The sequence below is a fragment of the Falco naumanni genome, chromosome 5, assembly GCF_017639655.2.
Source record: "Falco naumanni isolate bFalNau1 chromosome 5, bFalNau1.pat, whole genome shotgun sequence".
In the NCBI taxonomy this organism is placed as follows: domain Eukaryota; kingdom Metazoa; phylum Chordata; class Aves; order Falconiformes; family Falconidae; genus Falco; species Falco naumanni.
In genome coordinates, this window is record NC_054058.1 from 24271403 (window position 1) to 24291999 (window position 20597).

Consider the following 20597-nt stretch of genomic DNA (forward strand, 5'->3'; position numbering starts at 1 on the left):
TGCCTTGGGGATTTGGGATGCACTGGAGAATACCTTGAAGCCCTATTATCTGTGATTTTATATTTATACTTATATTACCTATATATAGCTCCTAGTCATACTACTCATAGCACAGATATGTTGAAGAGATTACTTTCTGCTTTCTTCTTCTTTTTTTTTTTAGATGACAGTCTTAAACCATCTTAAAAAATGATAAGACTTTATAGCTGATGCCAGTTTTGGAACCAAAAACTTCAAAATGCATTTGGATATTTCAATGAATCTTCTGAAAAAGGACTATTGCTCCAACATCAGCTCAGAACTGGTCTCACTTAATAGCAAGAAAAATTTCAAATTAATCTCCTTTGCGATTTTAGTTTATCTGGGAAATGAAGTATCCCACACCTATACAGAAAAGGACTTAGAATAGGCATCCTTAAAGGAAATGGCCGTGTCCTTTCAGGAACACACATGGTACTGTAAGACTTGCCAGTACTGAAAAATAATGATATGAACAACAACTTTATTAAAAAAATGACCTAAATGAAACCTAAGCCATTACATATAATCACAACCTTAACACAGAATTGAATATACACAAATTCTCAGCAGAAAAAAACCCACCACAAAACACTAAAGATTGTTCCATCTGTCCACAAAGGATAACCAGAAGGAAACTGGGAAGGGCAAGGGGCATGAAAGTGCTAGATTTTAAACTCGGGACAACAAGAACTGACAATAAAGTTCCTATTTCTCTCGGAATGCATAGTAATATATATTAAGGCTGTTATACCTACAGCCAATTACATGAAGAAAATAAGTACTCTATACTGCTGTGACTGCTTCTGAATCCTGTTCTAGTGGGATGTCATCTGGCTGACGAGTAATTACTACTGTCGCTCAAAAGTAAATAATACAAAACTGTAAACTATACTTCTTGCTCATTTTGAATCTGGTGTAACAATAAAAATCATTGTTCTTAAATTAAACCTTAAATAATTGTTATCTTCAAAATACATGGCCAATAACCTACTTGTGCTTCCTAAGGAAGAAGGACTGAGAGAAATCCCTTATCAGAAAGCAGAACAGGTTTTGTCTTACTGTCTTTGACAGCAACAGAAATCACCTGGTTGACAGATGAAATGTTGCACGTAAAACTTTATGAAGATGGAAACGGTGGCACTGAAGAAGTTGATACTGGATTGGCAGCAGCATATGAGCTATTACTATGTATGTGGCAAGGGAGTAACTCAGAAAAACCCACCAGAAGTGCTGAAGAAAAATCTACAGATTTTTCAGATCCTAAATCTGTTATTGCCAGAGATGCCTTTTGCTTCCTCTGTGTTTTAATGGTAGTGTATTTTTTGCATTGCATTCAATACTGAAACACAGTATTAAATGCTTGAATGGAAACACACTTTTTCTGATTGTTGTGTCAACACAAAAAGATCTTAGCAATGGGAGAGGACAGAAACAGGAAAGGACCAATCTTCTCACAAGCACAAGGCTTCCCAAATTCTACTTTAGTAGCTGCTGTTTGCATATGGTCCTCCTGTCACAGATTAGAAATCACACAGTAGAGACTGTGTGGTGTAACACATTCATATTTGAGCAAGGAGAATTCTCTTCCATGTATGCTTCTTCCCCAACAAGGCAAATACAGACCATCAAGAGAGGTATCACTACATTTCCCTGAATCTGTGGTTATTTGTGACTGCAGAAAATAATAATCAATGTCCTTCTCATTCACAGCTTCCTATATATTCTATCAAACATTTACTACTCAGGCAGTGACACAAAAAAACTTCCTTCAGCATTGAGACTCCTTCTTTCCCCACCTCGTTTTGCAGGCTTCATGACTGGAAGCTGGTTTGAAATCATTATTTATGTACTTTCTATCCACATACAACAGGATTATACTTATTAGTTCCATAAACCAAGATAATAATCTCACACCAGTTTATTAACCAGCTTCCTTCATAGCCCTCCTCTACCCACCTGCTGCTTGAGCTGTTGCACAAGACGGTCTTTCTCTCGTTTCAGTGCAGCCACTTCATCTTGGGTCTTCTTCTTAGAGGATGAAAGTTCTAGCAGAGCAATATTGGCATCTTTTTCACTAATGGCAGCAAGAAGGGCTTCCTGTCTGAAAAAAACATTAATACATTATTAACCTGCAAAACTTAGAAGAAGCCTCTACAAAGCATTGAACCATAAATGCTGTAGCAGCATGCAGCTCTGAAGAGCAGCAATAAGTAGGTTTGTCATGGTCATATGTCTGTTGGAGGAGCAGGAAGCCAAGACCCACCTGTCTCCCCCTAAATGACTGTGCCGATACCATATTATTGCTTATAGGATAAGAAAAAAATATTATAATGTGTTATAGTTCTGCACTCAGCTTCCTAGTTTTTAATAACTACCATTTATTGTTACTTTGGTGGAACATTTTCTTTATAATGTTTTAAACACTTCCAGAACAGAATTTTGAGAATACATGCAAAAATACTGGACTAATCATAAGACTTCTGTGTTAAATTATATTACGTTATACTGCCTATTCATGCAGCTATTTTAGAAGGAAGGTGGCATGTGACAAGTTTATTGAAATCACTTGAACAATACAGTGTATTCCCAGAAGGGAATGATGACACAGACACTTTTGTGCTACACAACAGACGTTGAAACAGATGCCTTCAAGAATGCTTGAGCTATTCTTTGGCTTTTTTTGCGAGTAACCGATATAATGAGCTTGTTGGATGCATGTCCTGAGTAATTAAGACAAAGGTAAGCCTGCCCTCATCACAAACCTTTTGTAGCCTTGCAGAAATGGTGTAAGCAAGAATACGCTGTAGCAAGATCTTGAGGGCCAAGCACTATAATAACTAGATATAGAAACACAACCTTGCCATACTCTTTCCCAATAACAAATTGAGTTCAGAAGCATTTTATAGATACTAGGATGAGAGAAGACAAAGACAACAGCCCTGACCATAAAATGGTAGTTCTCAAATGAACTGAAAGGCCTGCTCTATGTTAGGGAAAACAACTATTTCTGTCCTTTGACCTTAATTCTCACCTTAACTGGTGTGGCCAAATCAGGACATACAACAGAACATAAAAGAAAACTTTGGCCTTATTGCCCGATAGGGGTGGCTTGTCCTACTTCTCACCACCTTGCAAAGAATGAATAAAATGAGGTCCTAATCGTTTGTGGTGGTGTGGAAGATAGCATCATGTAGGAGTGATGATGAAATACAAACTCTGAATACTACAGATTTCCTAGCTACCTTTCATCTGAAAATTCAGTTACAAATGCAGCTAAAGTAGTAAAAATATCAAATTCCCAAATAATCCAAGATTTTACCTGTGCTAGTTTATAAAAAAGGCATATTAATATTGCTGATTTCAGAGAATGATTTTTAAAAAAATATCAATGTGTTTAAACTACCCTGCTAATCAGTCAATAGCAATTATTACACTATTGCTGTAACACTTATTTTACACCTTTCATTAAAGATATAAGAAAAGTTAGAGAAGCTTAATGCAAAGCATTACGATTGCTTTTAATTATACCAATGTATCTTTCTGTTTGTTAACAAGATCTTTTTTAATAAAGACCCATCACAATCTGGTGACTTAGGATCACACTGGCAAACTGTTGAGCATAGCAGTGGCACTAAATCTGCTTTTTCTAATTCTCCTGTTACCACTCCTTGAGCAGACTTTATTTGCAGTAAAACATCTTTCTCTTTTTCTTCCACTATCTTCTTTCTAAACAATTAACTTAATCTTACGAATTTGTAATTGTGGCTACAGATACTTGCTGCAAAAAGTACTCTTTGAGCTCCATGTGAAAGAATACATGACTGAGAAAATTTGAGAACAGGACACATGGACAACACTTTTATTTAATGTTGATGTTTTGAACATACACAGCTAACATACTGGACTTTTAAACTGAAGTCTTCAAAAGGGAAATGACTGGCACTACCAGAGTACAGAAATTTTTACCTGTTAAAATGCTGAAAATTTTATGACCTTGGTGAGCATGAACAAGTGTATTTAATATTCTAATGTTTCTGAGGACAGAGCGTGAAATAGCTTCATCAGGTACTTCAGTGCTTAGATCAAGGGTGTGGGGAGATGCATACCTAAATATGTAGGATGTAGTCAGATAACTTGCATTGGCTGCAGCTCAGCAGCACAAAGAACTTACTGTCCTGGGTACTTACTTAGTCATCCCTTCTCCAATCTGTAAGAATAACTGCATATATATTTGCTTCTTGATTTTGTTCTAAAAAGTCTGAACAATACTGTTTTGACTCTTAATAAAACCCCCTCAACACAATATTTCAATAGAATGGGACCAGGAATGACTACGTGTGCAGTCCTGTTGACAGATCTGAGTAGATGGTAGCCTCTAAGCAGCAGGTCAGGGCTATAACATTTTAACCCAGCTCGGCAGTAGCCCGCACACCACTTTTGCTCACAGAGTTATGTGAAGGGCATGCTGTCTCCACAGCCCCGGAGCAGAAACCACCAGGTTCTGAGGTTGTTCCTTTTTGAGAGTTGTATGGGTGAGACAACACATTTAAAAAGCTCTTGTGATTTTTTCCAGGTGGGAAAAAAACCAAAAAACTGCTCTCACTTGAAAGGCGTGAAGTTTTGCTAAGACAATAGGTGGAAATTGATTCAGTGATGAACAAGTCCACAACCACTTTCAGATGAACGATAGCTGGGGTGGAAGAACAACTTTTTCTTACGTATTACAGGTTTAAGTGAGAAGAGGGTGACTCATTTATGACCTGGCTTCTTCTGGTCCCAGTCAGTGACAGAGCTCTTGGAAATATTTATGCTAGTGAAAGCTTAAGACTTCTACCACTGCACAGCAGAAGAAACTAGCACATAAAAAAACCACTGATAAGATGTGATCTTTGTTCATCTCCTCAGTTACTCCAATGACTTCTAGAGTTTTGCTGAAGCTACCCATACACAGAAGTTTGCTCTTATAAGGATCTCAGCTGAAACCATATATACTGTATCAAAAAATGTGAAAGAAACATCTATTTCAAGAGGAAAAGGTGTGTTTCAATAGACAGAACTATTCACCATCTGACAGCAGAAGGGACTCACACAACAGACTTTCTGTGGGTCAAATTTATCTCTGGATTTATATGGTGTTTCTTGTACAAGCATGCAAGCTTCAAGTAAGTTTGCTTTAAGAGGACTATCAGCATATCAAAAATCTGACAGATCCAGTTTAGAGAGTACTTGGATCCTGCCTTGACCATATAGAGAAAAACTAGCACCTTAAATTATTCCTTGTCTTTCAAGACACAATACCACAAAGTTAGGCAATTTTTTTAGACACTGTAGGATAACAAAACAATACTCTAAATACATGTATACTATGAAGCAATATCAATATTCTCATGATTTAATGGAGCAGAAGAAACGAAAAGATGCACATCAGGTTCTCAGTTGTAGTGTCAAAATGGCAGGTGTGGGAACGACCAATAATGGGTGCATTATTGCGACCAATAATGGGTGCATTATTGTTGCCACATTGGTTTTGTTGCTTTTGCTTTATACAAAAGTATCCAATTTTGGATGTCTGCCTGAAACATGAAAAATATCAATAAGAGTGAAGTGACAGAACATGATCCATGACCTCTGCTTTTTTCTAGCTATCGGTATCCTGGGAAAGACAGGCTGGCTTCGAGCTCTGGTCATTTTCACTTGCTTTAGAGTAATCTGTTTTGATTCTAAAGAAACACTTATTCTTTTAATAGTAAACCCACAACCCTTGCTGATGATTCAGGACCAGAGCCAAGAATATCCCTGTAACAGTATCTATATAGCCGTTACTCTGGTATGGAAATTAGAGGTGCCTCAAATAGCATGTAAAGCATGCCTTCTGCAATCAAATCCTTTGTTGCCCACCTCTACTTCTTAAGTGAACAGCCCAGGACCAGGACAATGAGATATGGATAGCAGACCATTCCTTGTTTTTTTTCTGAATTAACTTCGCCACCATGCCTTAGAAAAAATATCCCAATGGCCAAATCTTCAGTGCTACATTGTATGTGAGGCAGGGTGCTGGTCAAGAAGTGGTGTGAAAGGTGGTGTGGCTTTCTGACTGTTTTCTGGAACTGACCCAAAATAAGAAAAAAATACTATGATGTGATACATTCGTTGTAGCTGCATTTTTGAATTCTGCAAGCTAAACGTATACTATTTCATAAGGGAGAAGTGCAGGTGTCACTGCCAACTCTGCTGGAAGGAGACATGTCTGCAATGGTGCACTACTGCTCTCAACAGAGTTTGGTATTGCTAAAATGATTCTAAAAGACCACAAAAAAGCAAGTCTCACGAAGCAGAAGACAAAAATTGTGATTGAAGAGCACTACAAAACTGACTTGTTTCTCTTCTTGAGAGCTGTTATCCCCAGGGAGACCAGAAGAACATGCTGTAAGGCAGGTAAGGCGGCAAGAAGGAGAAAATGGGCTGCTGCATGAATGGTGCTGGTAGCACATGAACAAACCATCTGTCAGGAGAGCTGCAGTCAGTTGTAAAAGCACGGCTTCAGTTTAAGTAACAGTCAGTGACACAGGCTTAAGCTTCTTCAGAAAAACTGCATGTGTCTTCAGTTCATAACACTGGTGGTCCTGAAATATTCTGCTAGGCGGGCAAAGCATGTACTTGCTGCACAACCCAAGATGGCTGAGCTTTTACAATGCTAGCTAACGCCAGAGTTACTACAGAAACATAGCTCACTTGGTTCTGGTATTTCAGATACGGGCAGTGGTGTAGCTGTGGCAACAGCAGCTCAGCAGAGGGGAAACTGCCTGTTTATCTCTCCATTTGGGGAGGTTCTATAGCCTGAACTGAGCTGTATGGCAGGTCACAAAAGGTAAGCAGATTTTAAACCAGACTGAATAATACCAAGAAAAACCTGAAGAGGCAATAGCGTAGAAAATCTAGTGAAAAGAGGGTTAGGATTAACTCTGAATTGGACAAAAAGAGGAAGGTTTCTTTTCCCTTCTATTTATGCTGAAGCCTTTCACTGAATGTGGCTCATGATCACCACAGACCTGAGTGGTACCAAGACCAGTAGGTTGAATTCCTAACAGATGATAGCAGATATAATCTGAAGATCAAGATCAACATTATTTGTTCTGTTTGCAGTCTTAAAAAAAATACGCAAAGAAAGATGCGTGTACCTTTTTCAAAATAGATAGCTACAGAATAGAGTTAGAGCTGCCTTTAGAGTACTTGTGATTCATCCATGGTCTCCGTTCTGTTTGCAGTTCAGCTGGGACTGAGAGTTCATACAGCCGATGCCAACGACACAGTGATAATGAATGACTCCAACTCTGAGATACGGACAGATCCAGAGGACTGAAATGTCTTAGGAAGGGCAGCAAGGGCTGCAGAGCCGAGAAGCCACTGAAAACGGCCATAACTGAATTCCCCTGATGCCAAATATCGTGAGCTTTTGAAGCATTCCTGATGAAGTTGTCCTGTTGCATTTACTGGCCACCCTAATACTTTTGTCAACACACAACAAAGAATAGTGTGCAAAGGCACATCTCCTTCAGACCTTGAATGGAAATGTCTGATTTTGGGAAGATAACTGGACAAGATGGCAACAGTTTAAACTGCAGCTTGGTTTTCAGTACAGGCCTTCAATCAAGGCAAAGCTTTAAGAACATCCCTCAGCCACAGAAACTGTTTGGTTTTTTTAAATGAAAGCTTAAAAATCAGAACAACGTACTATTATACTGCTACATATTACTAATAATACAAACTGTAGAAATAAAAGGCATCCAGCAAAGCAGTATTTTCTAAAAATCTTTCTCTAGCACACAGGGCTTAAAGAATTGTACATCATTTGACCTCAAATGCTAAACAGTATTTTTCTTAGAAAATATTTCAGCTGCAGTGACTTTATTAAAAATGTCAGGTGCTAGTATCTCATACACATGCTTACAGAAGCCCTAGAAAAAGACATACACAGCACAGATGTGATTTCTTGTATAGACTTGGGGTGAAGATAAAGAAGTGATTTGGTAGTTTGAGCGACCAAGTATTGAATGAACCTAGAAAATAAGGAACTACAGCTCATATAGATTCAGTTACTAAGTCCCATTAGCACCAAAACACCCTAGTGTGCAGTGAAAACCATAACACATCTCCCTGGAGTACTGCAGACATCAGTCTTGTTTCTTTCCTCTTTTTCCTCTTTGGTGAAACAGAGCATATTTTTGAAAATGGGGACATGAGATTTTCTAACTACTCAGTAACCCTCAGCACTGCAGGACTAATGTGCTGTAGCCTGGATAACGAGCTGTAGCAGGATAAGTCCAATAAGTAGTAATAAAAAAGGTTCATCCACAACACTAAGAATGTTTTAACTACCAGGGTTGCCAAGTTTGTCCTCTGGCTTACAAATACTAACAGAAACAACATGTCTTTAAATGATTCTCTATAGTACTTGGTTTCACGAGACTATGTAATTCTTTCACAGCTCCTTCCTATTAAAGGAGAGGAATCCTTCTGGTAAAGCATGAATTTTAAAAAGCACTTTTGTACTTTGCAGCACAGTTCTCAGGGTCATAGTGCTGGAATATTTATCAGCTGTATGATTAGAAAGAACAACAGGCTGCAAACAGTGCCAAATTAATGACGCTTCAAAACATTAAAAAAATACATAGTCAGTAAAAGAATATGTTTACATATGTCAGAAAGAACACAAATTACATATAGAAATGTTATAAATACATTGCTCTACATATTTTTTCTTCAAATTATGAGATTCCTTCCTATCTGAAGTGTTTCTGAAAGTGTGGATGAGAAAATACAAAAGCAATTTTGGGATCAGCAGCAGCTCTGACTTTAATGTCACTGAGGAACTGGGATAATTCCATCAGGCTTAGTTTCATTATAGGGATCAAATCTGCTTTCCTTCCAACTGGCATTGAACTACAACATTTAGGGGTCTGGACACAAATTTGGAGAGCTCAGGTAACTACAAGCTCTTAGCAATCCAGTCAGTTCCTTCAACAGAGACTGTTGCACTTCCATGAGGGATGACTGACCTGTCAGAGTTTGCAATCTCGCATATTAAGATAAACTGTAATTATGGATGTTATGCCTTTAATACACAAGGCTTCAAACTGGGGAGGTTCTGCTGTTTCATACACTGCTTACTCTCACCAGTGGTAAGGGCATCAGTCACCACAGAAGGAAAGCGCTGCTCCTTGCGCAGTACTTGCTTCAGTTCTCTGATTTTTATCCACTGTGTTTAATCAAAGCCTACAGAAAATACTGATAAAAGCTTTTAATGCTTTTCTATCACAGACATTTGTAAGACTTACCATGGTGAATCACCGTTACAATAAGAACTGGTTTATTTGCATGTGAATTAAAAAAAACCATCCCATGAAGTGACAACAACATAAAGAACTAGCAGGCAAAGAGACTCAGTTAAAGTATTGCAGTATTATGAGAGCTAGACAGACGCTTCGGTGACAGCTTAGAACTTAAGTGTGTTAGGACATGGTATTTAGTAATTTCATGAGTTTGGTAGAATGAAAATGTTTGGGTGGGTCACACGTGATGAACTCTCAAGAAGTAATTAGTAATGCAACACACCAAACAGCTGATCCAATGGGACAGTTTCCCTGTCATCATAAACTGTGTCAACACATCTACAGTGGTAGTTCCAAACTTAGTATTTTTTTTCCTACTTTTTTTTTTTTTTTTTTTTTTTGCTGGTTATAGACCATCCATATAGAACATAGAAACTCTGAACTGTTTGAACTACATGAAGAGTAGATTTCTGTTTCTAACACCCTGAAATCCCAGCAGTTAACAGTCACCAGCCTGTCAGTGAACCTGCAGTACCTCACAGGGAGGAGGCAGTCCTTGCAGAGCTCTAGGCATCAGAATTTGGTTTCTAAAAGTAACTTCGAAAAAAACTGGCAGTCAGACCAGAGAACATAATTTCAAGATGCCAACAGACCAGTGCCTCAATACACAAGTTGCCAAATTCTGCAGCAGCTACAATTTCTGCAGTAATTGAGATTCAGCTAAATGAAAAGCACAAAGTATCCTAAAGAGAGCAAAATATTTATACAAAAGAAACAGCAGCAAGCTCTCCCTGCAAGACGGTGGGGAAAAAAATGAACCTTGGCAATAAGTACTGCCTGCTCTTTCAAGTACAACTGGGAATAACAAAACCTCAGGCTGCAAATTAACTTTGCAAACACAGTCTTACACCCTCAGTCAAAAGGGGTAACACCACTCCTATTCCTTGCTTCCCGAATCAGCACGCTACCTTTGCCCTGTCTGGATGGTACATCAGCAGTCTTTCTCACCCCTGATCTACACTCTCACAGCTACCAAAAAAGGATTTGCAAATTCAAGCAAACCAAGTGAGAAGAAAATAAAAAAGTTGTTTGCCATCAGTAAATTGAAGCCTCCTGAGTTTACACCTTTTCACTGTTCGTTTCAATGTCGTTACATACAAGTGACCACAACTGGAAAGCAAGAGACAAAAATATAAATTCTTTGTGAATAGAGTTGTGTGGTCACAAAAAAGGTGTCCCTTTAATTTTCCACTGTATGAATGGTGTGATAATAATCAATGTTGATTTCAGACACAGGAAGCATTATCACTTGTGCTGTCCTTTTTTAAAAAATCCCAAACAGATACTGACAGCATATTTAGACCCTCCTATACACATTTTCTCTAACATCCTAAATGTCCAGAATCACAGAAGCATCATTTCTTACAAAGATTGATAAGCAATGCTTTTCAAAGTCCTTTCCCTCAACATATTTGATACAGTCACAAGTAATCCTATAAACATTTTATATTACCTTTCCCATCAATTTTTAGCCCTTCATTTACTTCAGCTTTCCATCTTAGTTTTACCACTTGAGGTAGAGTTTTGGCACTGGAGGCAAAGATTTGCAATTCCTAGTCCTTCTTATTTCTCAGCTCTGAGCACTCAGAATTGCAGTACAGCTCTAGATTGTGTCTGCCAGCATGTCCAGAAAAAAAAATAATCTAAAAAGCTTTTGCAGAAGGACTTTCCAACCCACAACTAATTTCCTGAACTATTTTTATTGATTAATTCCTCCAGTGAAAGAGTGGCTGCTGCATATCACAGCTGCTAAACTGATAGTCCATGGGCCTTACCTACCTGCCTATAAAGAGTGGGAGTTCTTGAAGATGGCACAATTTAGAAGGAACCTTCAATCCTGGAACCTCATGTTACAGGAGATTTGTCCCTACAAGGAGTAGGGTTTGGGATTTTGTTAAGACAGCTTTCCTTGTTTTACCAGCCTTCGGTGCAGAAGCTGGATGAGAGACAGAAGTACTCACAAGGCTTTAAAGTTCCACGGAGCTGGCTTTCCTGAGCAGGAAGTCCTGAAATTTGCACTGTCTTTCTTCATCTGCAGTTTAACAGCAGTGCAAATAGAGCACAAACTTAAGGCATAATTTTCATCCAGGCAATGCATGTCACCAGAATACATCCACCAGATTTTGAAAAATGACCTTATAAGAAAAGCAGCTCTAGTTTCTTTTCCTGAGACATGGCTGAGTACAAGTTGACCTTTAACTTAGCACGTGGTTTCAGAGTTGGCTTAAGCTGACACAAGACAGGGCTCTTGCTGAAAGAGATGGTTCTACCCACCCATTTTCAGGTTCCTGCCCCCTCCCCAGTGTCAGCATGTGTATCACTGCAGCCTGGCAATCCAGTTAAAACCTAGCCCTGAATAGACACGAGGAACCCACATCTGTCCACAGGTTCCCTATCCCTAGAGGAACTGCAGTTCTTCAAGATGCTCTGACAATGTCAAACCTTTAGTTCTTAAAGCCAGCACTGCCAAAACGTAAGAATGGAAAGCAAATTACGGAATTCACATTGATTGTAACATATCAAACAACCACAACTACTTGTGTAAGAACAATCGTTCTTTAATTATGCCTTCACGAATCAGACCTCAGGTGGAAGATGGTAGAAAGAAATTTCAGCCATATCAGTCAAACGATGACAGCAATACTGCAGTCTTCGTATGGTGTCTGATTCTGTGAAAAACCCAAGTCATATTTTATAACATAACTGCTTTCAGAAAACTATCCAACCTTTAGACTGGAATCAAATATACAAACTGATAAGAGAACCCACCTCCTTGCCAAATGACTATCATGACTGTTATTTCTGGTTAGTACAATTCATCCCTCTTCTTTCTGCATCTATCTTCTTTCCAAGCTTGACATACTCATTCTGATAGGTCATCATACCTTCCTTCCTTTATATTTTATCTGTCTGCTCACTGAAAACCAAGGCAAATGCATTAATTTGATTTTGGGACCATATGCATATTATTGCTAATCTCAGCCCTGTCCTCAGTGCATTATGGTTCCACTTCTTTGCTCGATCTTTTTATATCTATGCCTATATAATGTTTTATTATTTGCTTTTATTTCCCTTGAAGGTCTAATTCAGCAGGAGTTTTCACAGTTCTCAATTTATTCGTGTAATTTCTGCCTCCCAGAAACATCCCTCTCTCTTGACCAATATTTAAAACTGCTGCTAATTTCCTTTTGGATGCAGATATACAGCCACTTAAGTTTGTAACTGTTCCTTAAAGTTTTTCTTCTTTGTCTGGAATCAAAAGATCTCATAGTTTTGGACTTTAGATTGAAATAAATTCCCTGCTTCCTCTACACTAGAATCTCTGTGTGCTTCTGTCCAATTTACTTGCTACCTAATACTCTTTTAATTTTTCAGTTTACTACTTTGAAATTGAAAACTTTACTTGTATAGCATAGTTTTTTTAATTTAAACATGTGTACCCAATTTATGGTCACTACAACTGAAGATGGTTTGGGTGATGATTTCTTGTCTAGTATCATCAACACCTATTACAATCCTAAAGTCTTAAACCAACATTACTTCTCGGTCATCTACTGAGTTAAAAAGTCCAGCAGTTTCTTTTATTTGTATCCAATAAATAGATGTCTCCCATAACAACACATTTCTCCACTGTTATTTACATATACCACAACTCTACACCTAAAATCCATAGCAGACTACCATCTACTCTCTTTGTATAACTCCTTTTATGGTCCTTACATTATTTCGACTCAAAGTAACGCTATTTAATTTATGCAATCGCTTTTTTATTTCCTCAGAATCACCAGTATCATTAATATACACCACCTGTACTTTCCTGAACAACTTGTACCCACATTCCAGCTGTGATTATTATTCTATTTCCCATTAATTGCCATTATCCCTGTGACATTTGGTTTCATGTTACATACCAGATGTGCAGAGCTACTTCATTTTGTTGTTCTTTTACAAACACCTCAATTTTCTTCTGCATTTCAACAAATTTTCTCGCTAGAGTTACAGATTGCTTTCATTATTTATTGTCTTTCTGACTAGCAACCCGCATGTGTCTTACCTGACTTCCTTCTCCCTCTTGTCTGAGGGTCCTTTTGTATGATTGTGCACGCCTCTCTCCCAAAGCCCCCTTGTCTGATTTCTAAAAAGATGTATTTCCTATAAGGTCAGACAGTATATGTGACTGTTTGCATTAATTCTGCAAAGGATGGCTTAGGGTTTGGTTGAACAACAGCAGCACTAGTGCTGACATCTGTTCCAGCCTAATCCTAACACTTACTACCTGTATTTCAGTCTTTTCTGTTTGCTGCTGTTGCCCAGAAGATGGATTGAAAAGGGAGCACAAGAAACGCCAAGTGCCTGGATAAAGCCAGGAATAGCAGCCTCAGGGGAAAAAGAGGATGGAAGCAATTTCATTCAGCACTGAGGCATCACTTTGCTTCCTGCTCCTGGTAGCTTCAATGACCGCTGCTTAAGTAGTGGCAAAAAAGTGTTTCTAAGCAAACAGAAGTTGTTGAAAGGGTTGAGGACAGGAATGAAGCAGGTGTCAGGGGCTATGGATAAAATTTGGATATATTTAGTTCCACAATTGCAGCAGAAGGGGCCTGAGAGGTTTCATTTAATTTCCTTTTTCAGATCTGGGTCTGAAAGTAGGTGTAGCTACTTGCAGCCTCTTACTGCAGAGGACTGTTTGAATTGGCACTACAGTATATTCTGATGAGCTCTGAAGATAAACAGCTTTCCAGATGCTTAAAGCAACGGGCATTCTACAGTAAGCAGGGAGCATCCTACCATCTTCTTTTCTGTTATCTCCATGCAGTTCCTGTTCTTCATGGGAAGAAACTGGAACTGCATGCTGTAAAAACAGTTTAGGAGACTGAGCATGTACTGTGCTCCAGGACAAGCACTGTTAAGCCTGATCTAAACCATGGAAACAGACCCCTGAAAACCCTTTACTATCAGATCCCTGCTAAGCATAATGATGCCTTCTGTTTCTTTTTTCATGCATAGATTCAGAGTTTTATAAAAAAAAAAAAAATGGAGCTCAACAGTAAGCTGTAATGGATCTCAAAGTAAGCTGTTACCGCCCGTTTTGTAATGAGACACAAATTAAGTGAACCTTAAGCAACATGTTGAGAAAGCAAGTCATTCATACGTGAGGGAACTGGAAGAACCTCATATTAGCATACTGCAGCTACCAACACCTTTTCAACTGAATAAATTTGAAGCTGTGTTTATCCTGTAGTTCAAACAAAACTTCCACCAACACTGCCATAGAGGAAACATCACCACATGTTAATTTTCAGATATAACTCTAGTATCTTGGAAAAAGTAAAAAACTCTGATTTCAAGGATGTGAAATAGAAGAAACAAACTTAAAGCAGCTTGTATCACACAGAGAGACTGGCTCATGAAAACCTGTCCACACTACAGATAAATGCAAGTTCCCATACTTTCTTGTAAGTAACTTTTTGCTTCTTTTGATATAGTTGCCCTTGAATTGGTTGTACCACTGTTAAGAAGTATAATTTGGCATCTACTTAGGTGTTGAGACTTGTGGCAAGATTAATTTATTGTGACAAAATTTCTTGCTAAATTTAAAGATGTTTAAACTTTACCTACTTTATGGAAACACCATGCATGTTTTCCAAGGCAGACTTCAGGATGAGAACTTCAAGGCAGAAACTCAAGCGTGTTGCAAGGAAGAAGACTGCTTTATAGGTTACAGCTTCTTCATTCTAACAGTATTATTTACAAACTATTAGAGGAAAAATGGCTTCTTCTGTCAGTTCCCTGTAACATCTACACTATTGAAAACAATTAGATTAAAGGAGACAAATGGCAAGAATACATGGTGGAGATCTACACTGAACTGTATGGAGATTCACATGGGATGGCGCAGAAAACTGTGAGGCAGGGGGAACTTGAGTGAACTGGACAACTTCTAATCCTGAAACTGTCCTTAAGAAACAGGTATTCTGCACGTCAACAAAAATTCTGAGCATTTTTTGAAGTGTACGTACCTATGAATTTACAGGAAAATATAAGGATGCTTCATGCAGAATAAACCTTTTTAAAAACTGAGACGGAAAGACCACCAATGAAGAAAAGCGCTAGATTTTTAATACTAACAACTGCTAACTGCAAAACTTGTAAAGAAATATAGTCAATTGAAAAAGAACCATGGCTAAGTGGAGCTCAGAGTCAGGATCTACTCTTGGTCCCTGTCACTTGTGGTTTGACTAAAAACATGTCATTTAACAACCTCTGTAAATGCAAATGCTATTTACTTAAGAGAAGAATTGTATGAGTACATCTGGTAACGTGTGTAAAACAGTGACATCCTGAGCTGAAAACAGTCAGGTTTCTTTTTTATTTTTTTTTTAATTGTTAACTTAAAGGAAAAAGGGGATTACCAAAATCTTGCACACTGCATACCGCCTCATTTTTGCAAAGAGTACCACGATTGCACCAAGATTTTTCACTTCTTCACACAAGAAACTCAAGGAGCTACAAGGCCCCAAAACTATGAAGGAACCACCTGAGAAGCAAGAGGATTCCCCCACCACCAAACCCCCAGCAGACACACAGCAGAGAGCTCTTGGGCGAGACAAGTGTAACTGCCAGCTCTGAGCAAACCTGCATTTATGGATTTATGGCAGCCTCCCAGTTAAAGGCCCATCTGGGTTGGAGGGGGGGGCAAGCTGGGAAGACCATGCACCGGTTACATTTTTGCCATTCCTGCTGCGGTATGGCGTGAATAAATCACAGGGCTGAGGTCAGAACAGCCAGCCCATAAAGTGATTCATGGGCCCAGCAGCACATTCCCCCAGGACTATGTACTTTATTACAGTAAACCTCAGAACAAGATACAATTTCCTGTCTCAAGGAGCAGCCTCTAAATCAGGACACCTGGACAGCCCTGCAACCGCTTACAGAAACAATAGGTCCCAGCCCCACCGCTGCTCGCCTCGCCGGCCCGCGCTGCCCGGGGCCCGCTGCCTTTCACGCCAAATACCACCTCTAGAAACGACCTCCTCCTGCAGCAGATTACTGTGGTGACAAGACCCTGCAGTCAACGTAGTGATATAATCCTATTCTTCAGACATAGCTCCCCAACCAAAACATAAATATTCTCCGCCTGTCGTTTTTCATTCCATTTTAGCTTTTAGGTCTCTTCTGCACTGTAAAAATTTGATCCAAAACATTAAGGCAATCGAGGAACTGAAAGGTAACTCATTGGCTTCTCTGTTTGCAAGCAGATCCTTCACGAAGAGGTGGGGTTTTTTTGCACGCTGAAGAACCTGCCACGCAATTTAGGTTATAATACAGATTTTTCACTGTGATCAACAACTGTGATCTGAGCTTCCGGTTTGGCATCTGGGAAGAAACTGAGGTGGTGACAAAGATGATGGTATTGTCAGACCCCTGCTCCTCAGCCACCGGTTACATTTTTAGGAGAAAGGATAGAAAACTCATTTTAAGCCATGAAACAAAGTGGTGGGTATTTTCTGCTCTAAATATTCTGGGGAGCCTTATCTCTAAACACTTAAATCACACAGACCTTCTGGGCTGCAAGGAGCAACCTGCCGTGAGCGCCTCATATCCTAGTTGTGCCTCAGATGAAGGTGAGGCATGTGCTGAACATACTTCTGCTGTTCTTCCTGGAAGCAAGAGGACACTTTTCAAATAGAGGCTCCCCGTGTTCACACAAAGTGGGAGAGAAGAAAAACTTGCTTTGCCTCCTTCAGATCCATAAAGGATCACTGGAATGAGAGTTTCATTCAGGTGTATCTTTTCACATCCACCATTCATCACATACATCATTCGACAATGAGGATCATGAATAAGAAAAGGGAAGGAAGCTTCCCTTTCAGCATTTATTGGCAAAAGGCAAGACCTTCCTGTGGTTTTGCTGACAGTAAGTCATTCTGTACAATCACTATGCAAGCAGTGGAAGAGATCCTGATTATTTTCACTCTTCAAAGTTGTTTTGAATCTTAAAACTATAGACTTAACAAGGTAAAATGTCCCTGGGAAGCTGCTTCATGGAAAACATTGCTAGGTATAAAAGGCTTACATGTACTGAGACACACCTGAAAAACTTTCAGAGGACAAGAACATAAGAGAAAGTGATAGAGGAGGGGAAGTCTGGGGGAAATTTAGGAGAGAATTCATCAAACACTTAAAGTTAAGAATGCTACTGAACTGCTCAAAGTGAAAAACAAATCTAGGTAAGGAAAGAGGAAAAACGAAGGACTGATAAAACAGATGTAAGTGACGCTAAACCCATCAGATTTGTCTAAGACTGAACCCTCTTGAAGCTATTTCTTTCATGATTACTTTTCCTACAAGCAAAAACGGTTATGTGGAAAACTAACTCTTCCACCTATTTATTTTGTTTTATCCTATTTAAAGGATCTACTTCACTTTTGTGGATTGTTTCAGAGCTTAGAGTAGGCAGAATCAAGGCTTATTCATTGATTTTATCCAGTCTGATTTCCTGTACAGAACAAATACTTGCATCGTATCCAGTTGCTCACATTGAAGCCAGTTACTTATTCTGGGGGGTAGGGAAAGGACATCCACTTGTGACTGAAAGCCATGAGGAACCGGCTGCTATCCTTGTGAGTTTGTCCCAGTGGTTAAGAAATTTCACTGTCAGAAAGTCGTAAGTCTTTCTAATCCTAATTTTTCTGTCAGTTTCTGGATAATGATCCTTGTTTCAGCTGTCTCTACTGGAATAAACAGTGGTTTAATATCACTGTTATTTAATTTTCTAGATATTAGAACTATACAGAGTATTGTGACAACTGTATCAACTATCCTTTAAAACAGAAGTAAAATCCTCATTCTGTTTGCTCATTAACCCTACTTTTATGTAGCCAAAGTCCTTCTGCCGCCAACATCACACTGCTCTTTTCCATAAAATTGCTGCATCTTTTCCAAGTCATTCCTTTCAAAATAGTGTACAATAGACTCCATATTATTCTAATTTATATGTCTAATGTTCAGATGCACTTTGTGAAAATGAGTTCACACGAAGCAGCAATTTAAATTGCCCTACATGATTGTTCTCACCATTGGGTAACACTATGCCATTTTCTTTATCACTTGCATGTTCCACTGACTGTCATTTTATACTTACTTCCAGCTCAGTGATAAAATGATTATTAGCATCAAGCCTAGTACCAAAATCTATGAAGCTCAAATATAAACATCACTGTTCAGTTTAATTGTAATTGGTAAATGTTGACAGATAATGCTCCCTTTAAGCACATTGTCTATATAGCATTATTACATAATGTTGGGAATTAGTCATTTACAGACGTCTCCTATTTAATGCAAAAAAATATTCCTATTAAACAAGGTTTTTTTTAACAAAACTTTGGAGATAGTCAAGGCATCATATCACATTTTTTTGAGATTATATATCTTACACAAATTGAATTGACTGGTATTAATTAAAAGCCTATTCTTCAATTTTTACATTACCAGAATCTTTTATAAGCTTATTCATTACTTTGCTCACAAATTGTAACAGTTCATAGCAATTTAGTCATCCGGCCTGCTATTCTGCAAGACTTCCATAACTTTAGCATTTCCATAACTTCTAGAATTTCAACAGAATTCCAATATTTATTAAACTTTCAAGAAGCCAAAATTCCCTTCAGCCAACTTCTTGTAGTGTTCTGAGACACCAGAAATCTTGGCGTGACACCCCCAACACATGTATAACATCTTCAGCAGTTTCTTAGATTGAAAAGAAAGAGATACGGAATGCCACAGTGCCTTTTTAAGAAGAGAGGCAAAACCATTTCTGTTCAATTCCTGAGTGATTCAAATTAATAATGAAGGATGTCACACACCAGTAAAATAATACATTAGGCATACTGCAAATACCTCAAATGGCTTAATGAACTGAAGGAAAAAAAAAAAAGGAATACATCTTTATTGACTTTGTTTTTTCAGTAAATCTAATTATGCTGGCTATTTTACTACTGACAGAAACCAGCAAATTTTTATAATTGAACAGGTTTTTAATAATTTCAGTGCTGGCATTAAGAAAACCAGTAGCCATTTCATCACCACCACGGCAAATACAAATGGTGTCCTCTCTGAAACCAAAGACGAAATTCCCACTGACCTCATCTGAGAGCTGTATTAAGGGACCTGATTGCCTCTGCCTTCTAAATGGCTTTAAATATTCATTAAATATTCCTGAAAAAAACTTTCAGCATTTCATCTACCTATTTAAAAATACAGATAAAATCATACTTAATAATAATAAAAAAAAAGATTGCAAAGTAGAATTTGTGGAAGTTGAGAAATGTAATCATTATCTACTTGTGGGGATGCTTTATGCTGTCTTAGTCTTTTATTAAATGAATATATATATGTTTGACTAAATAACCTACACATCATTTCATCTTGAAAAGCTTATTTACACATGACAGTAATACATCCAGGGATAATGGCAGGAGAGCACCTCAAGCTGCTTAGCAAAATCACCTTCAGATAAAATAGAATTTAGCACCAGCAGATCCCTAAGAAGCGACATAGAGGATATGACTTCAAGAGTGGAGTGGAAGAGCAAGTTTTGATTTTTAGGTTTTATGTACAATGTGTAATCCCCCAATCCCATTTTCAAATACTCTGACAGGTAATGTTTTATTATTAATGTGATTTCAATGCAAAACAACGTAGAGAAGCAAAAGGAAATATAAGCTGTATTATTTTTTCCCCCCCTCACACATATTGCTTTTTTACTTACTGGTGTGATAGGGACAAAGGGAAGATACTGGTAACTGAGTAGAAAAAACGGTAGAAATGAGAATGATCTCTGTCCTCTCCACTTGATGGTGGTACTCCGTATAATCTTCTATCCAAATGTAACAACATCACTTCTGTGTCAATCAAGACATCTGTTTGTGGTGTTCAGACCTCAGAGCTAGTCTGTGCAACAATACCAAACATGCCAGAGATGCCATGAAAAGTTCAGTAATGTGCCAGACTCTCTAGGTTTTCCAGGTGATATTTTTAGGTTACAGCAAATAGCAAGGGAACATTCTTCTTCCTTCCCTCCAGATGAGCGTATCCTATGAAAGGACCCGTGGTGTAGCAGGGTAACCAAAGTCTACCACAAGCCATGGCAAGGGGATTAACACTGCCAGCTTTGATGTGGCTCTAGAG

The 20597-nt window shown here is 38.5% G+C and overlaps 1 protein-coding gene across 5 annotated transcripts in view; it reads right to left on the reverse strand.

The window, feature by feature from the left end:
• Positions 1-20597, reverse strand: part of ERC1 (ELKS/RAB6-interacting/CAST family member 1) — a 311152-nt gene that overhangs the window by 55924 nt on the left and 234631 nt on the right. For all 5 annotated transcript variants that reach the window (XM_040594870.1, XM_040594868.1, XM_040594867.1 and 2 more), the window contains one exon: positions 1978-2122. In XM_040594870.1, coding sequence (XP_040450804.1) covers positions 1978-2122 — 145 coding nt within the window. The remainder of the gene's footprint in view (positions 1-1977; positions 2123-20597) is intronic.